Below are 23,746 nucleotides of genomic sequence, written 5' to 3' on the forward strand. Positions count from 1 at the left end.
TAGCAGAAACATGCCGGTCCTGAATTCTTATCAACTGATGTTTGAAAGCCCCCCACATGTCAGTTGTTGATTTGCCCTCAAACATCCGCCTCCAGTCTAGATTCCTCAGTTCTTGCCTAATATTGTGATAATTAGCCTTCCCCCAATTAAGCACCTTAACCGGAGGACTCCTGTTATCCTTATCCACCAGTACCTTGAAACTTATTGAATTAAGGTCACTTTTCCCGAAATGCTCCCCTACTGAAACTTCGACCACCTGGCTGGGTTCATTCCCTAATACTAGGTCCAGTATTGCCCCTTCCCTAGTTGGACTATCTACATATTGTCTCAGGAAGCCCTCCTGGATGCACCTTACAAATTCTGCACCATCCAAACCCCTAGCACTAAGTGATTCCCAGTCAACATAGGGAAAGTTAAAATCACCCACCACAACCAGCCTATTGCTTTTACATCTTTCCAAAATCTGCCTACATAACTGTTCCTCAATCTCCCGCCGGCAATTGGGAGGCCTATAGTAAACCCCCAACATTGTGACTGCACCCTTCCTATTCCAGAGCTCTACCCATATTGCCTCGCTGCATGAGCCCTCCGAGGTGTCCTCCTATTGTACGGCTGTGATATTCCCCTTAACCAGCAGTGCAACTCCCCCACCTCTTCTACATCCCTCTCTATCCTGCCTGAAACATCTAAATCCTGGAACGTTTATCTGCCAACCCTGTCCATCCTTCAACCAAATCTCTGTAGTAGCAATAACATCATAGTCCCAAGTACTAATCCAAGCTCTAAGCTCATCTGCCTTGCCTGTTATACTTCTCGCATTGAAACAAATGCATTTCAGACCCCCAGTCCCACTGTGTTCAGTAATTTCTTCCTGCCTGCCCTTCCTCTTAGTCCTCCTGGCCATATTCACTGGTTCCCAGTCATTTATTTCACCTGCTGACCTATTGCTCTGGTTCCAACCCCCCTGCGATACTAGTTTAAACCCTCCCGAGTGACACTAGCAAACCTCGCAGCCAGGTTAGATGCAACCCGTCCTTCTTGTACAGGTCCCACCTGCCCCAGAAGAGATCCCACTGATCCATATATCATAAACCCTCCCTCCTACACCATCTGTTCAGCCACGTGTTCAGCTGCACTATCTTCCTATTTCTAGCCTCAATGGCACGTGGCACAGGGAATAATCCTGAGATTACAACCCTAGAGGTCCTGTTTTTTAACTTTCTGCCTAACTCCCTGAACTCCCGCTGCAGGACCCCGTCACTCTTCCTGCCTATGTCGTTAGTACCAATGTGTACCACGACCTCTGGCTGTTCTCCCTCCCCCTTCAGAATGTCCCGTACCCGATCAGAGACATCCTGGACCCTGGCACCAGGGAGGCAACATACCATCCTGGTGTCTCTTTCACGACCACAGAAGCGCCTATCTGAGCCCCTGACTATACAGTCCCCTATGACAATTGCTCTTCTGTGCTTTGACCCCCCCCTGCTGAACAACAGAGCCAGCTGTGGTGCCGCTGATCTGGCTACTGCTGTTGTTTTCTCCGATAGGCCATCCCCCCAACAGTATCCAAAACAGTATACCTGTTAGAGAGGGGTACAGCCACAGGGGATTTCTGCACTGACTGCCTGCCCCTTCTAGCGGTCACCCAGCTATCTGTCTGTACCTTGGGTGTGACCACGTCTCCAAAGCTCCTGTTAATGACGCTTTCCGCCACCTGAATGCTCCTAAGTGCATCCAACTGCTGCTCCAACCGGTCCAGGCGGTCTGTGAGGAGCTGCAATTGGGTACACTTCCTGCAGATGTAGATGTCTGGAACACTTGAAGCGTCACAGATTTCCCAGATCCCACAGGTGAAGCACTTCACCCCAGCAACTGCCATTTCTAGAACTATTTAATAAATTAATTTAAATCTAATAACTGTTTATTGACTCCTTATTAACTATACGTTCCCTAGGGCTAGATTTCTTCTGTAAGTGCTAAATTCTAAGAACAGTAATCCCCTGCTTCTGGTCTAGATACCCTCTACTTATTAATTAAGTGATTAATTTATTTGGTTTAATTAGTTTAACAATGTTTTAGTTTTAAATTCAGTGCAAATTCTCTACCAGCCAATCAGGTCACAGATTGAGCGTGACGCCACTTTAAATTTTTTTTTAACAACCGGAGGTCCGCGATTCCCCTAGATTTGGTTTTTATACTAACCTCTCTGGAACCCCGCCCTCCGACTCTGCTTGCGCTCTTTTATCCTGTGTCTCCGCTCTCCTCGCGCTCTTTTATCCTGTGTCTCCGCTCTCCTCGCGCTCTTTTATCCTGTGTCTCCGCTCTCCTCGCGCTCTTTTATCCTGTGTCTCCGCTCTCCTCGCGCTCTTTTATCCTGTGTCTCCGCTCTCCTCGCGCTCTTTTATCCTGTCTCTCCGCTCTCCTCGCGCTCTTTTATCCTGTGTCTCCGCTCTCCTCGCGCTCTTTTATCCTGTGTCTGCGCTCTCCTCGCACTCTTTTATCCTGTCTCTCCGCTCTCCTCGCGCTCTTTTATCCTGTGTCTCCGCCGCTCTCCTCGTGCTCTTTTATCCTGTGTCCCCGCCGCTCTCCTCGCGCTCTTTTATCCTGTGTCTCCGCTCTCCTCGTGCTCTTTTATCCTGTGTCTCCGCTCTCCTCGCGCTCTTTTATCCTGTGTCTCCGCTCTCCTCGTGCTCTTTTATCCTGTGTCTCCGCTCTCCTCGTGCTCTTTTATCCTGTGTCTCCGCTCTCCTCGTGCTCTTTTATCCTGTGTCTCCGCTCTCCTCGCGCTCTTTTATCCTGTGTCTCCACCGCTCTCCTCGCGCTCTTTTATCCTGTGTCTCCGCACTCCTCGCGCTCTTTTATCCTGTGTCTCCGCCGCTCTCCTCGTGCTCTTTTATCCTGTGTCTCCGCTCTCCTCACGCTCTTTTATCCTGTGTCTCCGCTCTCCTCACACTCTTTTATCCTGTGTCTCCGCTCTCCTCGCGCTCTTTTATCCTGTGTCTCCGCCGCTCTCCTCGTGCTCTTTTATCCTGTGTCTCCGCTCTCCTCACGCTCTTTTATCCTGTGTCTCCGCTCTCCTCACACTCTTTTATCCTGTGTCTCCGCTCTCCTCGCGCTCTTTTATCCTGTGTCTCCGCCGCTCTCCTCGTGCTCTTTTATCCAGTGTCTCCGCTCTCCTCGCGTTCTTTTATCCTGTGTCACCGCCGCTCTCCTCGCGCTCTTTTATCCTGTGTCTCCGCCGCTCTCCTCGCGCTCTTTTATCCTGTGTCTCCGCCACTCTCCTCGTGCTCTTTTATCCAGTGTCTCCGCTCTCCTCGCGCTCTTTTATCCTGTGTCTCCGCCGCTCTCCTCGCGCTCTTTTATCCTGTGTCTCCGCTCTCCTCGCGCTCTTTTATCCTGTGTCTCCGCTCTCCTCGCGCTCTTTTATCCTGTCTCTCCGCTCTCCTCGCGCTCTTTTATCCTGTGTCTCCGCCGCTCTCCTCGCGCTCTTTTATCCTGTGTCTCCGCCCTCCTCGCGCTCTTTTATCCTGTGTCTCCGCTCTCCTCACGCTCTTTTATCCTGTGTCTCCGCTCTCCTCACGCTCTTTTATCCTGTGTCTCCGCTCTCCTCGTGCTCTTTTATCCTGTGTCTCCGCTCTCCTCGCGCTCTTTTATCCTGTGTCTCTGCCGATCTCCTCGCGCTCTTTTATCCTGTGTCTCTGCTCTCCTCGTGCTCTTTTATCCTGTGTCTCCGCTCTCCTCGCGCTCTTTTATCCTGTGTCTACCCCGCTCTCCTCGCGCTCTTTTATCCTGTGTCTACGCCGCTCTCCTCGCGCTCTTTTATCCTGTGTCTACGCCGCTCTCCTCGTGCTCTTTTATCCTGTGTCTACCCCGCTCTCCTCGTGCTCTTTTATCCTGTGTCTCCGCTCTCCTCGCGCTCTTTTATCCTGCGTCTCCGCTCTCCTCGCGCTCTTTTATCCAGAGTCTCCGCTCTCCTCACGCTCTTTTATCCTGTGTCTCCGCTCTCCTCGCGCTCTTTTATCCTGTGTCTCCGCTCTCCACGCGCTCTTTTATCCTGTGTCTCCGCTCTCCTCTTGCACTTTTATCCTGTGTCTACGCTCTCCTCGCGCTCTTTCATCCTGTGTCTCTGCTCTCCTCGTGCTCTTTTATCCTGTGTCTCTGCTCTCCTCGTGCTCTTTTATCCTGTGTCTCCGCTCTCCACGCGCTCTTTTATCCTGTGTCTCCGCTCTCCTCGTGCTCTTTTATCCTGTGTCTCTGCTCTCCTCGCGCTCTTTTATCCTGTGTCTCCGCTCTCCTCGCGCTCTTTTATCCTGTGTCTCCACTCTCCTCGCGCTCTTTTATCCTGTGTCTCCGCTCTCCACGCGCTCTTTTATCCCGTGTCTCCGCTCTCCTCGCGCTCTTTTATCCCGTGTCTCCGCTCTCCTCGCGCTCTTTTATCCTGTGTCTCCGCTCTCCTCACGCTCTTTTATCCTGTGTCTCCGCTCTCCTCGCGCTCTTTTATCCTGTGTCTCCGCTCTCCTCGCGCTCTTTTATCCTGTGTCTCCGCTCTCCTCGCGCTCTTTTATCCTGGGTCTCCGCCGCTCTCCTCGCGCTCTTTTATCCTGGGTCTCCGCCGCTCTCCTCGCGCTCTTTTATCCTGTGTCCCCGCCGCTCTCCTCGCGCTCTTTTATCCTGTGTCTCCGCTCTCCTCGTGCTCTTTTACCCTGTGTCTCCGCTCTCCTCCTGCTCTTTTATCCTGTGTCTCCGCTCTCCTCGTGCTCTTTTATCCTGTGTCTCCGCTCTCCTCGCCCTCTTTTATCCTGTGTCTCCGCTCTCCTCGCGCTCTTTTATCCTGTGTCTCCACCGCTCTCCTCGCGCTCATTTATCCTGTGTCTCCGCTCTCCTCGTGCTCTTTTATCCTGTGTCTCCGCACTCCTCGCCCTCTTTTATCCTGTGTCTCCACTCTCCTCGCGCTCTTTTATCCTGTGTCTATGCTCTCCACGCGCTCTTTTATCCTGCGTCTCCGCTCTCCTCGCGCTCTTTTATCCTGTGTCTCCGCCGCTTTCCTCGCGCTCTTTTATCCTGTGCCAACCCCGCTCTCCTCGCGCACTTTTATCCTGTGTCTACGCTGTCCACGCGCTCTTTTATCCTGCGTCTCTGCTCTCCTTGCGCTCTTTTATCCTGTGTTTCCGCCGCTCTCCTCGCGCTCTTTTATCCTGTGTCTCCGCCGCTCTCCTCGTGCTCTTTTATCCTGTGTCTCCACCGCTCTCCTCACGCTCTTTTATCCTATTTTCCACTATTTTCCTTGCAGCTTTTGGTTTGTGTTTGCTTTTCCTTGCCCTTTTTTTAAGCAGATTTGAATATGTCTGTGTGCCTTTCTGAGCAGTGGCTTTTCTGCAGCATTTTCAGGGTTTCAAAATTTTATTTTAATCCACTCCCCTTACCATGTTTCTTGTTCAAAGACAGCAGTGCTTTCTCATTGTAAGTCTTTATTGAACTGCTGTAAAATGTTTGCGTACAGGGAGATTGCCTCATGTCAGAGGTCACATGACTACAGGACCTGCGGTAATGTTGCATTTGAAAACCCAAACAGAGTTTATGTAGACATTCAGCTAGGATCTTAATGAATTGCAGTGTGGTCCCCATGGGCCTTACGGCCTATTCCTGCTCCCATTTGTTATGTTCTTAAAACAGGAATTTGTCCAGCTCCTTTGGGAAAGGACCTGTGGATTTCCACATGTGGAAAGATATTCCAATACAGACTCAGCAGAATAATAGTGGGGATTAGGGGATTGTGAACAAATTGGTTTGCATTCCTACTGAGTATAGCAGATTGAGGGGTAAACTGATCAAAGTGTACAATAATAAGGGATACGGTAGCATAGTACTGATGGTACTGGACTATTTATCCAGAGACCTGTACTAATGATCCAGTGACAGGAGTTCCAATACCACCATGGCAGCTAGGGACTTTCGATAAATAACCACATGGAATAAAAAGCCAGTACCAGTAACTCTCCGGTGGCCCTGAAACTATTGTATTGCGTAAATACCCACCTGGTTTCACTGATGTCCTTTAGGGAAAGAAGTCTATGATGCTTTCCCAATCTGACCTATATCTGACTCCAGGCTCACATGTGGTTGGCTCTTAACTGGTTAGTGAGCCGCTCAGTAGTATTCAAGAAGGCAGTGAATCTCCACCTTCTCAATGGTAATTAAGGTTGGACAATAAAATGGTGGCCTCAGCCAGTGACACCCACTCCCTTGAATGAACAGTAATAAAAGGTGTTCAAAACACTAAGAATTTGATAGTATTCACCCTATCTCCTCCGGTGTTTATCAAAAACAAGAGGACATAATCACGTCAAACTGGAACAAAATCAGGAAGAACCATTTCACACAAAGGGTGGTGGAAATCTGTAGCCTTTTCCTCCCAGAAGGCTGTGAACATTTATAGCTTTCAAACAGATGAATGTTAGGTGCAAATAAAGCAGGTACAGAGAGTGGAGGTATGGATCAGCCATGATCTAATTGAATATGCAGCGCAGACTTGAAGGGTTCAATGGCCTATTGCTGTTCCTAATTTTTCTGTTTTTCGATAAATTTGTGTACACAAGGAGAAAAGCAGACAAAGTGTGAATGCAGTACAATTAAAAACTACTACTATAGATAACCTGGTCTGACTTTTCAAAGTGCAAAAAACAAAGGCCATAAAGATTATGGTGCCTCTCAGCAAGTTAATGGAAAGATAACCTCTGATAAATTGAGATGTGCTTTCACTGGGAATTTATGACAATAATTGGAAGCCATCTATCACATTCATAATCATGCCAGGATAAATGCAAGTAAATAATCTCTATAGATCAATGAGCCAACTGAAACATCACAGAATTGCAGACTTGTTAACTTTTAAATTGAGAAACTGTTTATTATGTCTGTTTTACACATGACCAGAGACATATAGATTAATGTTCTTTCTAAGCAATTCCAAGTTAAGATGGAAATTACCTTCAGTTGGACTGCAGGTGAGTAACATTGCCATGTTGTCTGCCAACTGCAGCCAGGTAGGTCCAGATTCACCTAGATGCCAGAGCTCTGTCATAGTGCTCATCATGTATTTGTGTTGTACCTCTTAATTACTTGTAGGATTTTTTTCCAGGCAATTGAGTAAGAATGATCTTACCTGTTAGTTCAGTTGCTATTTTTTGAATATGATATTGAACACAAATTTCACTGTGCGCACATGATGGGCATTCGTAATATTGTAATGGAGTGCATAATTTATTCTCCTCTGCAGAAAAAAAGACAGCAAACAAATACTTTACAGATGATATGTGAAAGAGTCTTGTACATACAACAAAACTAACTGGCCTATACTTCCTGAGCAGCAGCGATCTTGAGCTGATTGCTGCTACACTCGAAGATTCTCCCGCCCTGACACTGCTGTGCATTTCTTCCAGGATTTTCCAATCCCAGCCATCAAAGTCCCCGGGAGAGTAGAGTCTAGAGAAGACAGGAAACACCCCCTTTAGTAGCACCAGCTACTGTATAGTAAGTTTGAAGATGAAGTCTTTGAACATTAGTGAATAGGTGAGTGGTTGAGTGGGTGAATGGGTTAGGTGGGTAAAAGTGGGTAGGGTAGGCGGGTGAGGTGGGGGTGCAGTTGGGAGGTTAGTGAGAGTGGTCAGAGGGTAGCTGGGTCAGTGGGGTTAGTCAGATCAGGGGTAAATGGCTAAAGGGCAGCAGAGGGAGGAATAGGGTGGGTTAGGAACCAAAAAGGGGATTTACACATGGAGGTAGAGGGCATTGCTGAGGTGTTAAATGAATACTTTGGATGTGTTTACTAAGGAAGAAGATGCTACCCAGGCCATGGTGAAAGAGGAGGTAATTCAGACCCTAGAGGGTTTTACAATTGACAAGGAGGTGGTATTGGATAGGCTATCTGTACTTAAAGTTGATAAGACACTGGGACCAGATAAGATGCATTCAAGGATACTGAGGGAAGTGAGAGTGGTAATTGCAGAGGCACTGGTCATAATCTTTCAGTCTTCCTTCGGCTCAGCGTCCCACAGGACTGGAGAATTGCAAACATTACCCCCTTGTCCATAAAAGGGTGTAAAGATAAGTCCAACAACTACAGGCTAATCAGTTTAATTTTAGTGGTGGGGAAAATTCTAGAAACAATAATTTGGGACAAAATTAAGAGTCACAGGGACAAATGCAAGTTAATTAAGGAAAGCCAAGAAGGGAAGATCGTGTTTAACGAACTTGCTGGAGTTTTTTGAACAAGTAACAGAGGTTGATGAAGAAAATGCTGTTGATGTGGTGTACATGGACTTCCAAAAGGCACTTGATACAGTGCCACATAAGAAACTTGTGAACAAAGTTATAGCTCATGGAATAAAAGGGACAGTAGACATATGGATACAAAATTGGCTGGGTGACAGGAAAGAGAGAGTAGTGGTTAATGGATGTTTCTCGGTCTGGAGGAAAGCTTGTAGTGGCGTTCCCCAGGAGTCAGTGTTGGGACCCGTGCTTTTCCAGATTATATATATTAATGAATATATATTAATGACCTAGACCTTGGTACAGGGCACAGTTTCAAAATTTGCAGATGATACGAAGCCTGGATGCATTATGAACTGAGGAGGATAGTGTAAAACTTCAGAGATATAGACAAGTTGGTGGGATGGCTGGATAGGTGGCAGATGAAGTTCAATGCAGAGAAATGTGAGGTGATTCATTTTGGTAGGAGGAACATGGAAAGACAATATAAAATAAAGGTTAAAATATAAAGAATTTCTGTGATTCTAAAATTCTGTGCAGAAGCAAAGGGACCTGATTGTACATGTGCATAAGTCAGTGAAGGTAGCAGGGCAGGTTGAGAGGGCAGTAATTAAAGCACATGGTACCTTAGGCTTTATTAATAGGGGCTTAGAGTACAAGAGCAAGGAGGTCACGCTGAACTTATATAAAACACTAGTTCAGCCTCAGCTCCAGTATTGCGTCCAGTTCTGGGTGCCACACTTCAGAAAAGGATGTGAAGGCATTGGAGAGAGTGTAGAAAAGATTCACGAGAATGGTTCCAGGAATGAGGAACATCAGTTATGAAGATAGATTGGGGAAGTTAAGACTGTTTTCCGTGAAGAAGAGAAGAATGAGGGGAGATCTGATAGAGGTATTCAAAATCATAAAAGGTCCTACTCGTGATAGACTTAAGAATGAGAGGGCATAGGTTTAAAGTAATTGGCAAAAAAGCAAAAGCAATATGAGAAAAAACTTTTTCACACAGTGGTTAGATTTGGAATATACTGTCTAAGAGTGTGATGGACATGTTCAATCGAGGCATTCAAAAAGGGAATTAGACTGTTATTTGAAAAGAACGAATGTGCAGGGCTACGAGTACAAAGCAGGAAAATGGCACTAAGTGAACTGCTTATTCGGAGAGCTGTTGCAGAAACGATGGGCTGAATAGCCTCCTCCTGCACTGTAACAATTCTATGATTCTTTGGGTAAGTCGAGGGCGCGGGGTGGTGGTTTGGAGTTACCTAGGTTTTAATCTAACATATCCTGGGTAACTATCCAGGTTAGCCCCAGGGATCTCTCCCAAGTCACCTACTCTAGCCTAGAGTTGAAAGCATAGATGGAAAGTCTCAGGGAGTAGGGGAATTGCCCATTAGAAGTTTAAAATTCCCGGGCAATTCCCACTTAGGTCTGAACCGTGTTGGGACTGGTGTTCTGATGAGTCAAATAACTACGGAAGTAGAGAAGGCTTTAAACTAAATAGTGAGGGATCAAGTGAGGGGTGATGTGATAAATTAAAGGGAAAAGACATGACAATAGTACAGTGTAGCATCCCAATTAATAATAACTAGAGTGTGGTAGGAATGAACAGAGTGTAGAAACTTAAGAGTGCACCAGCAGATAAGGCCAGTGTTTGCAAAAATATTAAAAAGACAGAACTAAAGGCACTGTATCTGAATGCAGGTAGCATTCGTACAAAACAGATGAATTATCAGCTCAAATAAAAATAAATATGTGACTTGATAGCCATTACAGAGCAATGGCTGCAAGATGACAATGGCTGGGATCTGAAAATTCAAGGGTACTTGACATTTTGGAAGCTAGGAAAAGGTGGTGGGGCAGCTCAGTTAATTAAGGATGACTTCAGTAAAATAGTGCGAGGTGATCTTAGTTCTAAGTTCGGGTAGAGATAAGAATAGCAAAGGTAAGAAGTCGCTTTTGGGAGTAATTTATAGGTCCCCTAACAATAGTTACACGGGATGGAGTATACAGGAAGAAATAGTGTGGGCCTGTAAGAAAGATACTGCAAAAATCATGGGTGATTTTAATCTACATATAGATTGGATGAATCAGATTGGCAAAGGTAGCCTGGGAGATGAGTTCATAGTGTGTTTTTGGGATAATTTCTTAGAGCAGCACATTTTAGAGTCAACCAGAGAACAGGCTATTCCAGAACTGTGCAATGACACAGGATTAATTAATGACCTCTCAGTAATGGAAGCTGCTAGGTGGCAGTGATCATAACATGGTTGAATTTCACATTCAGTTTGGGGGTGAGAAGTGTGGGTCCAAGACCAGTGCTTTAAATTTAAATAAACACAATTAAAAGAGTATGAAGACAGAGCTGGCTAAAGTGAACAAGGACATTAGTTTAAAGGGTAGAACAGTAGCGATGCAGTGGCAGATATTTAAGGAGCTATTTCATAATTCTCAGCAACGATATACTCTATTGAGAAGGAAAGATTCTAGGAGAAGAACGCACCATCTGTGTCTAAGGGAGTTAAATATAGTATTAAATTGAAAGAAAAAGCATACAAAATTCTGCAAAGATTAGTACTAGGTCAGAAGGTTGAACCGAATTTAAAAACCAACAAAGAAGGACTAAAAAAATAATGAGAGGGAAATTAGAGTATGAGAGCAAGCTAGCTAGAAATATAAAAATAGATGGTAGGTATTTAAAAAGGAAAACAGTAATTAAAGGGAGGGTTGGTCCCCTAGACAGTGAAAATGGGGAATTAATAAAGTGAAATAAGGAAATGTGGGAGCGTTGAACAGATGTCTTTGCTATAGAAGACACAAATAATATCCCAGAAATATTTATAAGTCAAGAGGTGAAAGGAAGAGGTGATCTTAAAACAATTACAATCATCAGGGAAAGGGTACGAGGAAAACTATTAGAACTAAAGGCTGTCAAGTCCCCAAGACCTGATCACCTGCATTCTAGGGTCTTAAAGGAAATGATTGCTGAGATAATAAATGCATTGGTTGTAATTTTACAGCATTCCTTAGATCCTGGAAAGGTCCCATCAGCTTGGAAAATAGCAAATGTGGCTCTTCTATTCAAGAAGGGAGACAGTAAGCTGGAAGTTACAGGCCAATTAGCCTAATGTCTATCATAGGAGAAATGCTAGAATCTATCATTAAAGGAGGTTATATATAGCAGGGCACTTCGAAAATCTCAGTGCAATCAGGCAGAGTCAATGTGGTTCTGTGAAAGGGAAATCATGTTTTACTAATGTATTGGAGTTCCTTGAGGAAGTAACAAGCAACATGGATAAAGGGGCGGTATGGTGTAATTGCATTTTCATAAGGTGCCACATCAAAGGTTACTACACAAAATAAGACCTCATGGTGTACAAGGTAACATATTAGCATAAATAGAGGATTGATTAATAGGAAGCAGAGAGTAGGGATGAATGGGTCATTGCCGGGTTGGCAAGATGAGAAAGTATATAAATGCATTAGAAGCTGTTCAGAAGAGGTTCACGCGACTGATTTCTGGAATGAAGGGGTTATCTAATGATGAAAAGTTGAGCAGGTTGGGCCTGTATCCATTGTGGTTCAGAAGAATGAGAGCTGATCTTATTGATCCTGAGGAGACTTGATAGGGTGGATGCAGAGAGAATGTTTCCCCTTTTGGGACCAACTAGAACTAGTTTAAAAATAAGGGGTCTCTCATTTAAGACTGAGATCAGGAGAAATTTTCTCTCTCAGGTCTTTAGTCTGTGAAATTCTGTGGAGGCTGGGTCATTTAATATTTTAAGACTGAGTTAGATATACTTTTGATTGATAAGGGAGTCAAAGGTGGTAGAGAGGAAAGTAGAATTTAGGCCACAATCAGGTCAGCCCTATCTTCTCAAATGGCAGAGCAGGTTCGAGGTGCCAAAATGGCCTACTCCTTCTTGTATGCATGTATGTATGTATGTAGGTCCACACATCAGTACTTCCACAGGGTATGGACACGCACCTTTAGTCCTATATCCAGTCTCTGGTGATCCAGAAAATGGAAGATGTGGCCAATTATTTTTAAAAGACAATTTTGAAAGTTCCAACATGAAGTATTTCACACAGTAAAGAAAGTTAATGTAATTGGGAAACACAATAGTCTATATAATAACAGCTGCAAATTACCTAACATGAATCTACTGTTTAATAATATATTAGTCTCAATGATTATTTAGTGGCATTTGCTCATCAGTAAATACTGTATCAATGTTGCAATTAGGCAACTGGTTAAGTCCAAATTGAAAGTGAGGTTCAGAATTTTACATATTATGCAGCATTACACTATTTAGACACAGGAACAGGTCTTTTGACCAACAGATCCCTGCCAGTGTTTATACCTCCCACCCTAATTCATCTAAACCCATTAACATAACTTTTTTTATTGCTTTCTTCCTCATCCACCTACATAGCTTCCTCCTAAATGTATCTCTGTTGGTCATCTGAACTACTCAATGTGGAGAAAAAGCCACATTTAACTACTCCCTTGGTAATTAAGTTTCTCTTGAATTCCTTACTGGATTTATTAGTGACTCTTTTATATTTGTGGTTGCTAGTTCTAGGCTCCCCTGCAAGAGGTAATATTTCCTTCACATTCACTTTATTCAGCCCTTTCATAATCTTAAGGACCTTTATCAGGTTAGCCCTCAGCCTTCTCTTTCCAAGAGAAAAGAGCCCCAATCTGTTCAATCTTTCAGTTTTGGCATCATTCTTGAATCTTATCTAATGCTTGTTTCTATGTACGTTATATGAAGACAGAACTGTTTGCTGTACTCCAAGTGTGATCGAACCATAGTTTTATATAAGTTAACATCTCTGCTTTTCAATTCTATTCCTCTAGAAATGAACCCCAGAGACTTTTTGGTTTTTTTAGTGACCTTATCAACCTGTGTTGCTACTTTGTATCTGTGCTCACAGATTCCCCTGCTCCTCTAACTCTATTTGCATTTATTTTCCAAGGAGTATATAGTGTCCTTATTCTTTCTATCAAAATGTATGTCTCATAATAACCTACACTGAAGTTCATCTGCAACTTAAGCTGATTCTGCAAACTCAGTAATGTCTTCCTGTATTTTGTCACGGAGCTCCTCTGTAGAAACACCCAATTTTGAAATTGCATTTCTGATTTCAGTCAAAATCAATGATTTAAATAGAGAACAACAGGAGTCCCAGCATTTGTCCTTGTGCAACACTATTTCTCATATTTTACCAATGAGTAACTACCATTAACCTCTACTTTCTGTTCCAAGGACAGCTGTGCTTCTTCAGTGTCTTCTCATTGTAAGTCTTTATTGAACTGATCTCAAGATGGCAGCCTCCAGACAGACTGCCCCATGGCATGATCACATGACTACAGCAAGCCAGGTACGTCATGTAGAACCGATTGCATTTCAAACCCAAAAAAAACACCCTTTTCATACCGGACAAAAGATACCAACACCCCCTTTTCCAAGCAAACAAAAGACAAATTTGCATGCACAATCATGTGTAATTGAGTTACTCAAATTACCCACTATACCACCACTGTTCTCATGTATTAACAACTGTTTGTTCTACCAGACAGTCTCTGCACATGCATTGATTACAAAGTCTTTAAATCGTGCAGGTCTCTTAATGATACACGTGTACGTTGACATTGGCTGTTTATCCAGATGATGTTCCCTCTCTGAGGAGTACCATTCCCATGGCACTTGTTGCCGTGGTAACTGTTGTTGCTCTGTTGCTGTTGTTGGGGACACATGGACCTCTGGGATTGATGATAGTTCTGTACTCAGTAGAGCTGATGAGATCCCTTCTCCCTGAATGACCGACTGTGGCGAAGGATCAGCTTCGCTAGTTGTGCGTCTCTGCCTGCGGTTGCGCCAGTATATTTAGTTATTCATTTCCACCATGTACGATCAAGGTGACAATTTCTCTGTGCATGTCCCATGTTTTCACATGGGCTGACTCCTGTTGAGAGTGTTGAAGGTTTGCACCCTGACGGGCTCTCCAATGCTCAGCTCTGGCAATGGTTTGGCGGTCTTGTCAAACTGAAATTTGGCTTTCTACTGTTTCACCTTGATCTTTTCACTCACACTTGTTACTACTTCCGGTTTCAGTCACTCTTTTTCTATTGGAAGAATCGTTTTCGTGAAGCATGACATTAGTCTTTGGACTGGACTACTTTCCATGCCTTCAGTCTGTGTGTTTCTTCACTGGATGAATCCTTGTATACACCTATGCTAGATGTGCTTGATTTCTTGATGAATCCTTTGGCAATTTTCACTTCTGTCTCAGCCTTTCCATTTGACTAGGGGTAGTGCAGAGATGATGTGTAGTATTGAATTTCCCAATTCTTTATGAAGTGGCTGAACTAAGGGCCATTGTCACTCATCACAATGCCTGGAATGCCGTATTGACTGAAGTGTGCTTTTAAGGCATTCTACTATTTCTCCTGTCATCATTGAAGACAGCTGGTCTAACTCTCACTAGTCAGAATAGTAGTCTACATTGACAAGATAATCAGTTCCTGACATAGTGACGAGGTCTACTCCCAGCTTCATCCATGATCTGTCTGGGATGTCATGCGTCATCAGCAGCTCTCTAGCTTGTTTAGCTCGGTACACATTACATGTACTACACTGGCCAATGTGGTCTTTAGTTTTGTTGCTCATGTTTGGCCAGTAGAACACTTCTCTTGCCTTTCTCAAATTCGATTCAATTCCTTGATGGCTTGCATGGATGTGCTTCAGCATATCTCCTCTCATCTCCTTGGGATGATGACTCTATTTCATTTGTGGAAGATTCCATCTTGGGCTGTCAATTCATCTCAGTATGCCCAATATGCTCTTGTGACCACAGGTGTGTCCTTGATGGTCTCAGGCCATACTTTCATCACCACTTCCAGTAGCGCTTGTAAAGTTGCATCTTTTTGGGTAGTTCGCTTGATTCAAGCAAGGCAGTTGTCTGTTAGATTCAATGTCTCTGCTGGATTGATGACTTCCAGATCATGTCTAGCAGCTGCATCATGCTGAAACTGGAAGATTTTGCATTCTTTTGTGGCATCCTTAACTTACTTCATGGGGAGCGCTGCTCTCAATGGCATGTCTGTGAAGTACATCTGTTTCCCTTGTTTGTATGTCACACGTCCATATGATATCTCTGTACACAAAGTGACATTCTTTGCAGACACTTTGGAGCAAATAGTAGCGGTTTGAGAAGAATACTTTGTAGTAGCTTCTGGTCGGACTCCACTGTTACTTTGTCTCTCTCAAGCAAGTATCAATGAAAATGCTCACAAGCAAAAACAATAACCAGGCACTCTTTCTAGAGCTGAGTGTAGCGTTATTCCACTTGGGTGGGTGCCCAGGATGCAAATATGACTCGTTGTCCTTACTCCATTAGGGTTGCTCCAAGACATTACATTGGAAGGTGACTTCATCATTGACGTCATAGTACTTCAGCACTGGCATGGTCGTCAATAGTTGTTTGATTTTAGTGAATGCTGCTTCTTGTTCTGTGCCCCAATACCACTGTACATCCATGGCAGTGACCTTGCCTAATGGTAGCATCACACTTTGATGACAAATAAGGCAAAGATTTTGCTAAATATTTCACAAATCCAACAAGTTGTTGCACTGCTTTCACCTCTGTTGGTCGCTGTATCGCTGCTACAGCTCTCACCTTGTCAGGATCCGGTGAAGACATTTTGCTGTCATTACGTGACCTATGTACTTGACTTCAGGCATCTTCAATTGCATTTTTTCTTGTTCAGCTTCAGGTTCATCTGGCGAGCTCTCTCCAGCAGTTGCATTAAATTTTGATCATGGTCAGTTATTGCTTCTTCCATTGTGTCTCCATATCCACAGACTAGTAGATCATCCACTATGGTCTCCACTCCAGAAAGATCACTAACTATCTCATGCTGTCTGCAATGATACTCTTCTGGAGCCATGGGAATGTCAAACAGCATGTGCAACTATCTGTGTCTCCCGAACGGCATCCAGAATGTCTTTAGAAAGCTGCTGCTTTCATCCAGATTCACTTGCCAATAACCATCCTTCGCATCGAGGGTAGTAAAGATCTTTGCCTTGGCAAGTTGCAGTAAAATTCCTTTGATGCTCGGCATGGGGTAGTGAGATCTCTTCAGCGCTTTATTTAGATGCTTTGGGTCTACGCATACTTGCAGCTTTCCAGGTTGTCTCACTGCTACCATGCTGCTAACCCCGTCTGTAGGAGTTGTCACTTTTTAATTACTCCTCTGTCTTCCAGCTCCCCTACCTGGTCTTGTAGGCTTGACTTGAGGGCAGCTGGAACTCTTCTCGGCAGGTGCTGGATTGGACTTACACTCTCATCTACTTCTAGATGATATTCTCCTGGTAGACATCCAAACCCTGTTAACACATCTTTGTACTCCTCTAGGATCTGTTCAGCTGTCAATGGGGTTTTGTGTGCTGTGACACATTGTAAACCTCTGTTGGCACATTCAGGGTTACCAGTCCAAGTTTTAAACTCACTTCAGCTGAGATGAGTGGCTGTTGTGTCCCATCTATGGTCTAGAACTCTAGATCTTCCTTCTTGCCATTGCATTGGGCTCCCAGATGAATTTCTCCTCTCAGTGTAAGTATTGTGCCAACATATAGCCTCAATCTTACTTTCAGGGGCTTCATTTCTGGATCGCCATGTTGAGCCACTTTGCGCAGGTCTATGAAAGTCTTTGGCCAGAATTTTATGTTCAGCGTGTGGACACGCGCCCAACAGGCACCAGCGTAATATGACGCCTGATGACATCGGGCGTGTGCCCCGACAACATCGCGCACTCGCACAATATTTTGTTCAGCAGGCCTGCATCGGGCTGCGCACCCGCCAATAATTGAAAGGCCTATTGAGGCTATTAACGAGCTAATTAACTTGAAATTTACACTGCCCGTCCAACCTAACAGTTGGCAGGCAAGCGACAAGGCCCAGCAGCCATTACATATTTTAGGGAGTCTCATCCACGAGTGGGATGAGGTTTCTTAAAAGCTAATACAAATTAAATAAAACCTTTATTTTGAAATTAAAAACATGTCCCATCTCATGTCTCACAGTCACATGTGGGTGCATGTTTCATTAAATTTTTATTGCATTTATTCAGTTTTTTAAAAAGTGCTTCAATCTCCCTGAGGCAGCTCTGTAACTCAGGGAGGTTGAAGTGTTCTTTTGTGCGCATGCATGAACTGTATGGGAGGCCCGGCTCTCCTTCCTCCCCCAGCCCACAAAGGCTCAGCACTGCCACTTGTGATCCACACAGGGTGGGCCTTAATTGGCCCGCCTGTGTGAAATCATGGTGCGAGCCAATCACAGAGAGCGGTCAGCCTGCTGACCGCCCCCGCCCGCTCCCACCGAGCCCGCCTGACGAGGGAAAAATTCTGGTCATTGTGGTGCAGGAAACACCAGTGTCCATCAGACACTTCTTATTCACTTGATACTCTACTTCTATGGTCATCCTTGTAACAGTCTCAAACCATTTCTCCCCTGTAGACTTGATGGAACCAGCCTTTTGGATTGTGTACAGTTCTTATCAGACTCTTCTGCTGATATCTCTCCAGTGGCCATCTCGCTTTGTATAGGCTTGTTTTGCTTCTTCTTAGCCAAACACTTGTGTACAAAATGATTTGGCTTATTGCTGTTAAAACATTGTTTTCCCCACACCGGGCAATCCTTCTTTTCCTTAGTATGATGTCATCTGCAGTATTTGCATCCTGCTCTTTGTCTGTGATTGCTCTGCTCTTTCGACCTAGAATATCTCTCAGTGTTATGGATCTCCTGGTCTGTTCTGCCTTACACATTCTCTAACTGACATTTTATAAGCTCCACATTTCTACACATGCCTATTACTTTCTTGAGCGTGAATTTCTAATCTTTCAGTAGACTTGCTCTTATCAAAGGGTTTGACATGTCCGATTTCACATGATTCTGCAAGCTGTGTTACTGCAGTCATGTACTGATCTGGTTCTGTTTCACCTGGAGATCTCGTGTTGAATACATAGTGTTCATAAGTCACATTCACTCAGTGTTCAAAGTGTTCGTTGAAGGCTTTCAAAATCTCTGCCATCTTTTTTCTTTGTTCATCTGTTAGATTTAGAGTGATACACACTTTGTAGCAGTCACTCCCCAGCAATGTGAGAAGTGTGGCTACTCTTATCGGTCCTGGCTTATTAAATAAACCTGTTGCAAGCTTGTAGTTTTGCCACCGGAAGTGGAAAAACTGCCAATTCTTCCACATATTGCCTTTTATTTTGACAGGAGCTGGGAGGCTGAAGTTTACATCAGCCATGTTATTCATTCAGCATCTTACTTGCAATCTTCAGTTTGATTGCTTTCCCTTATCCTTTTGCAGCAGTTTTCAGAAGATTTGACATTTCTGTGTGCCTGGATTCTCAGTGTCTTCTCTGCAGCATTTACAGGATTTTGTTTCTGATACCATGGCCTGAATTTTACCCTTGGTGGCCACACATTATAAGCAGGCTATTGATCGGTTAGGAAACAGACCCCTGACCACAATCGGCCCATGACCACAATTTCACACTGGCTGGTCAATTAAGGCCTGCCCAGCGGGAAATGAATCTTCCCAATGGTCGGGAAGGGCTGGGCGGGGACCTGTCGGTCAGCGGGTCCTATTGGCGACCCGCCGGGAGTTTAAAAACGGCACAGGCAGCTCCTTGAAGGCTGCCAGGGAAGAACATATCTCTTCTGCATTTTGGAAAGTAAAGCTACGGCCTCAACTGTGGCTGGAGATGCCAGGCGGGAGGGCAGGTCAGGTGGGCATTCAGCTCCCTCCTTTCCCACCACCGGTTTTTGGATGAGTGCCTCACGGTGCTCTTGGAGGAGGTGGCTGTCAGGATGGACACCCTCGATCCCAGAGATGGAAGGAGGAAGCCACAGCACCAGACAAATAAAGCTTGGGAGGAGGTGGCAGCTGAGGTCAGCAGCCATGAAGTTGTACGGCGCACATGGGTGCAGTGTCGCTAAAGGTTCAATGACCTGCTGCACTCGGGAAGGGTGAGTATCGTGTTGGCGTGGATCAGTGTGGTGAAGTGTTAAGGGTTGGCCATCCCCCCATGGAGATCAGGGATGTTAGAGTCTGAGTGCCAACTGTCATTGACGCTGGAGCTGGCCAAGGGGGTGAGCCCTGGTTGTTTGGACCGGGTACCTTACAGCTCGAGGGCCACAACTCGGATGTGCACTGTGAAGTGTTCTTCTGCTGGGGTTGGCCAGGCTGCAGGTAGAGAGTGAACTAATCAATGCTCCTGTTTCCCTTCAGACGATGATGAGCCATAACAACATAGAGAGGTCACGGGCAGGCAGAGGCTCCCCAAACCTCCTAATATTGACTAGATTTGAGCAGGACGCCTTGGAGCTGGAGAGCTGCTACACATCTTGTTCAACCAGTCGGGGAGAGGCTGGGGTGCCAGATGATGTGAAGAGTGCAGTGCACAGAGGTGAGAGTTTCAGATGGTGCAAACATTCTTGTGTAGTCTCTTCATTGATGCGAGCCTCAAAACTGGTTTCCCCATTGATCATTGAAAGACGATGGCACCATGATACAGATCTCCATTGTCTCACCAGGGTGCTTGGCATTCACAGTGACAGTGTGATGACTTAAACTAATGACATGTCCATGTTCTCCCTTAGATTCACCAGCAGGCATCGTTCGCAGGGCTCTGAAGAGCCACCACTGACGCCAGAGGACTGCTGGGCTTCAGGTGACCTGCTTCACACCTGCTCTCTGAACCAGGCACCAGCGCAGATACCAGCACCTTGGTGGGCATTAAATCTTCAGCTAGAATGTCATTGCACAGCGGTGAGGGCACTTCACACTCGCTTGATGTGCAGGTGGAGACAGAGAGTGACCAGGGCGCCGGCAGTCGGAGGGCTGCTGGAGACCAGGACGATGCTGAGTTGAAGGCAGATGAGTTGTCCATTAGGCTGCAGATGCTGGACGTCCAGCAGGATGTGTGGGAGGATCTGGCAGAGTTCCATGAGGGTATGCGTGACATGGTCTCTGTTGTGGAAAAGTCCATGTGGAGCATAATCATTGCGTTGACCCTGATGGCCGAGCTCGCTGCCTCCTCTATTGTGAGAGTGCGGGCTCTTATGGAGAAGCAGCTCCAGGGACAGAATCAGAGTTTCCTGGGGATGTGCTCAGACCTGCAAGCCCTTACACAGGTACTGACATCAGGTGGTCAGTGTCAGTGTGGGAGATGGATGAGGCACCCAGTGTCCCAGCTAGGTGCTCATCCATCAATGGTGAGTAGGGAGGTCCAGAGTGACCTCATGTTGGCACACAAGCTGCTTGTCGCCTCTGCGGGCTCCTCTCAGGGCACTTTGAATGACGGCAGCAGCTCCTCCGCCCCCCCCCTGCCAGTGACCGTGGCATCTGATGAGGCTGTGATGACTGGGGAGATGCCAGTCGTGGCACTGGGAGCTCCCACCCAGGCGGAACCAGCACAGGCTCCACCGACCAGAGGACAACCGCCAAGGTCATCAAAGCCAACAGGACAGCAGAGTCAGCTGACTGTCTCCAATGCCACTGCCAGCAAGGGCGGAGCACCTAGACATTGCACTTGCAAACGTAAGTTTAAGGCACCATGAGCACAAGAGGGACTGGTTACAGGTGATCTTCTGTTCTGTAATGTTTTGTTTATATGTTTACTGGTACGGAAATGAACGCCAGAGATGGTAATGTTAATTTGTTTTGATTGTGAAAAGTACGTACATTTCGTTTTTGTCGTAATGGCCTGAGTACGCTTCACCTTTCTTTTTTGGTGCAGGGTACGCCAGTATCTAATGCTGGATGTGGGTGGCTCTAAACGTTATTGCACAGGCTCTGAGTGGACTTTGGGTTCAACTGAAAGGGTCATTTCAGAATCCAGGATGGAGGCGGCAGCCCTGACATGAGGCTGGGAGCAGATCTTTGGCAGCCTAGCTGAAGGAGCATTGGATCAAGACATCCCTGGTGTCCCTGCCTCCCTGAAGAATACAGAGGACTGCCTCCACGACCTCAGCATTCTCCTGACTGCGCTCCTCTTCATACTCACTACTGGATTCATCCTCTGTGGCCTGTGGAGCTGCCTCAAGATCCTCTTCCTTCCGCCTTGCCAGTGCCAGATTGTGGAGAGCGCAGCATGTAACCACTATCAGTGACACCCACTCTGGGGGGTATTGTAGTGCTCCCCCTGAATGGTCCAGGCCTCCAAAACACCTATGGTCCTCTCTACCACCGCCTCTGTGGAGCCATGACTCCTATTATAACACTGCTCTGCCTCTGCTCTTGGGTGGTGGATAGCCTTTTTCACCCAGCAGCCATCCATCCAGTCGGGCTGGAGCACTGAACAGCCTTGGAGCTTGGGAGTGTCTCAGGATATAAGCGTTATGGGAGCTGCCAGGGTACCTTGCGCAGACTTGCAGAATCTGCGTCTTGTGGTCATACTATCTGGACGTTCATTGAGTGGATCCCTTCCTGTTCATAAAGGCTGACCCGCTGGTGCCTTGATGGCCACATGTGTGCAGCTGATTGCACCCTGGATGCGGGGAAACCCAGCAATCACTGCAAAGTCTCTGGCTCGCTCAGCCTGGCTGGCCTTGTCCGTACGGTAATGAATAAAGGACAGATCTTCTGTCACCTGCTTGACACAATTGTGGACAGCTGATTGGGAGACTCCACACAGATCCCCCACTGACCCCTGGAAAGGGCCGGAGGCATAGAAGTTGAGGGCCACTGTGTCTTTCAGAGCCACTGGCATGGGGTGTCCACCCACACAGTTGGAGGTGATCTCAGGCCCAATCATCTGACAATTGGAGGTCACAGTCTCCCTGGAGAGGCGGAGCCTCCTTCGGCATTGCACCTCAGACATATTGAGGTAGCTGCATCGCCGCCTGTAAACCCGGGCAGCAGGATAGTGCCATCTACTGTGGCCCCTTCTGCCTTGGACTATCTGCTGCCCCTGCACCCCTTGTGTCTGCACCTCCTTCCACAAGTTGCTCCCCTGGAAGCTGCATGGGGACGCCTGGTCTCCTCTCCCTTCTGCCCCTCTCTTCCTCCTCAGGGGAGGTGCCTAAAGTGGAGACCACAATCCTCATTACCAGGGTTACAGAAGGCTGTCTGATACCTGGAAGGGTCCACACGGTCAAAATCCTCCAGGGGCCTTGGAGACACTAATGAGTCCTGAAATGAAGCCAGGAAAGGCTCAGAATGAAGCTCAGAACAGAAATGAAGCTGTCAAGTTCAAATAAGAAGCTATCTCCTAAACTCCTCATCATTCATTCCCATCCTTGGATGAGATTTTGCAAAATGTGGGCTGCTCGCCTGCTTGTTTTGCCCATGCGACAAGCGCAAAATCGTGTGGGCAACGTAAAATCTGGACCAATTGGGTTCTTAACGGCCTTAAGTGGCCTCTTAATTGATGATGGGCATGGCTCCAACACCCGCGCGTACCTGTCGACCTGAAGATTGCACGCATACGAGATGATGTCGGGACACTCACCCAATGTCTTCTGGTGCTATTTTACACCCGATCAGGTCGGGTGCGCACCCTCCTGCAACGTATAAAATTCTGCCCCGTGTTTCACGTTTGTGGACAATTGTTGTTCTTCAGTGCTTTCTCATCGTAAGTTTTTATTAAACTGATCTCATCCATTTTGGACACTGTCTCTTGACTCCACATGTTCTGACCTTAGTCATGAGTCACGCAGTAACTTATCGAAGGTCTTTTCAAAATCCAAGCATCCTTTATTACCCTTGTCTATATTTTCTGTTACTTATTCCAAGAACTGAATAAGGCTGGTGAAGCATGGCATTCTTTATTGAGACCCATGCTGACCACTCCTCGTTATATTTTCAGTTTCAAGATGTTGTTATAATTACATCTTTGAGCTAATTTGTCTATCATTCGCTCGACTTGCCTATTTTCCTTATTCAATACAGAATCAGATTAGCTGCCTGCCAGTCCTCTGGTGCTATTCCTTTCTCTAATGAATTTTTAGTTATATGTATCTCTGCTATCACTTCCCAACCTTTGTTTAGGATGTATCAATTAAATCCATCTGGTCAAAGGGTTTATTCTTTTGTAAGTTTGATTAGATTATCAATGATCTCTCCCCTTCTATTTGTAGATAGCTTTTTTTTTGATTTTGTGTCCCAGGTAAATGCTGAGGCAAAGTAATTATTTAATGTTTCTGCCTTATTGCTGTCACTGCCTGTGAATCATGTGTATATCTTAGTGACCATATCCTGATTTTGCTTTTGTCATTTATATGTCTAAGAATGTTTTACTTTTTTATATTCCTTGATAACTTAACTTTGTAGTTTTTCTGCCTTAATTTTTAAAATTCTTTCCTAACTTCTTCTGCACTTCCTTTTGTCCTTATCTCCTTTATATGTACTTGGTATATGTCTTTTCCTTTAGTTTCAATTTTGCTTTCATTTCATTATTCATCC

At 45.6% G+C, this 23,746-nt stretch overlaps 1 protein-coding gene and 1 long non-coding RNA gene across 2 annotated transcripts in view; both read right to left on the minus strand.

Moving 5' to 3' along the window:
• LOC144692655 (uncharacterized) overlaps positions 1-23,746 on the minus strand; it is a 169,190-nt gene that overhangs the window by 14,373 nt on the left and 131,071 nt on the right. The gene's annotated exons all lie outside the window — the stretch shown is intronic.
• The window catches only part of LOC144692652 (complement factor H-like), a 137,469-nt gene that overhangs the window by 11,617 nt on the left and 102,106 nt on the right, over positions 1-23,746 (minus strand). The window contains exon 14 of the mRNA XM_078561728.1: positions 7,163-7,270. Coding sequence (XP_078417854.1) covers positions 7,163-7,270 — 108 coding nt within the window. The remainder of the gene's footprint in view (positions 1-7,162; positions 7,271-23,746) is intronic.

The sequence above is a fragment of the Cetorhinus maximus genome, chromosome 17 (assembly GCF_964194155.1).
Source record: "Cetorhinus maximus chromosome 17, sCetMax3.hap1.1, whole genome shotgun sequence".
NCBI lineage: Eukaryota > Metazoa > Chordata > Chondrichthyes > Lamniformes > Cetorhinidae > Cetorhinus > Cetorhinus maximus.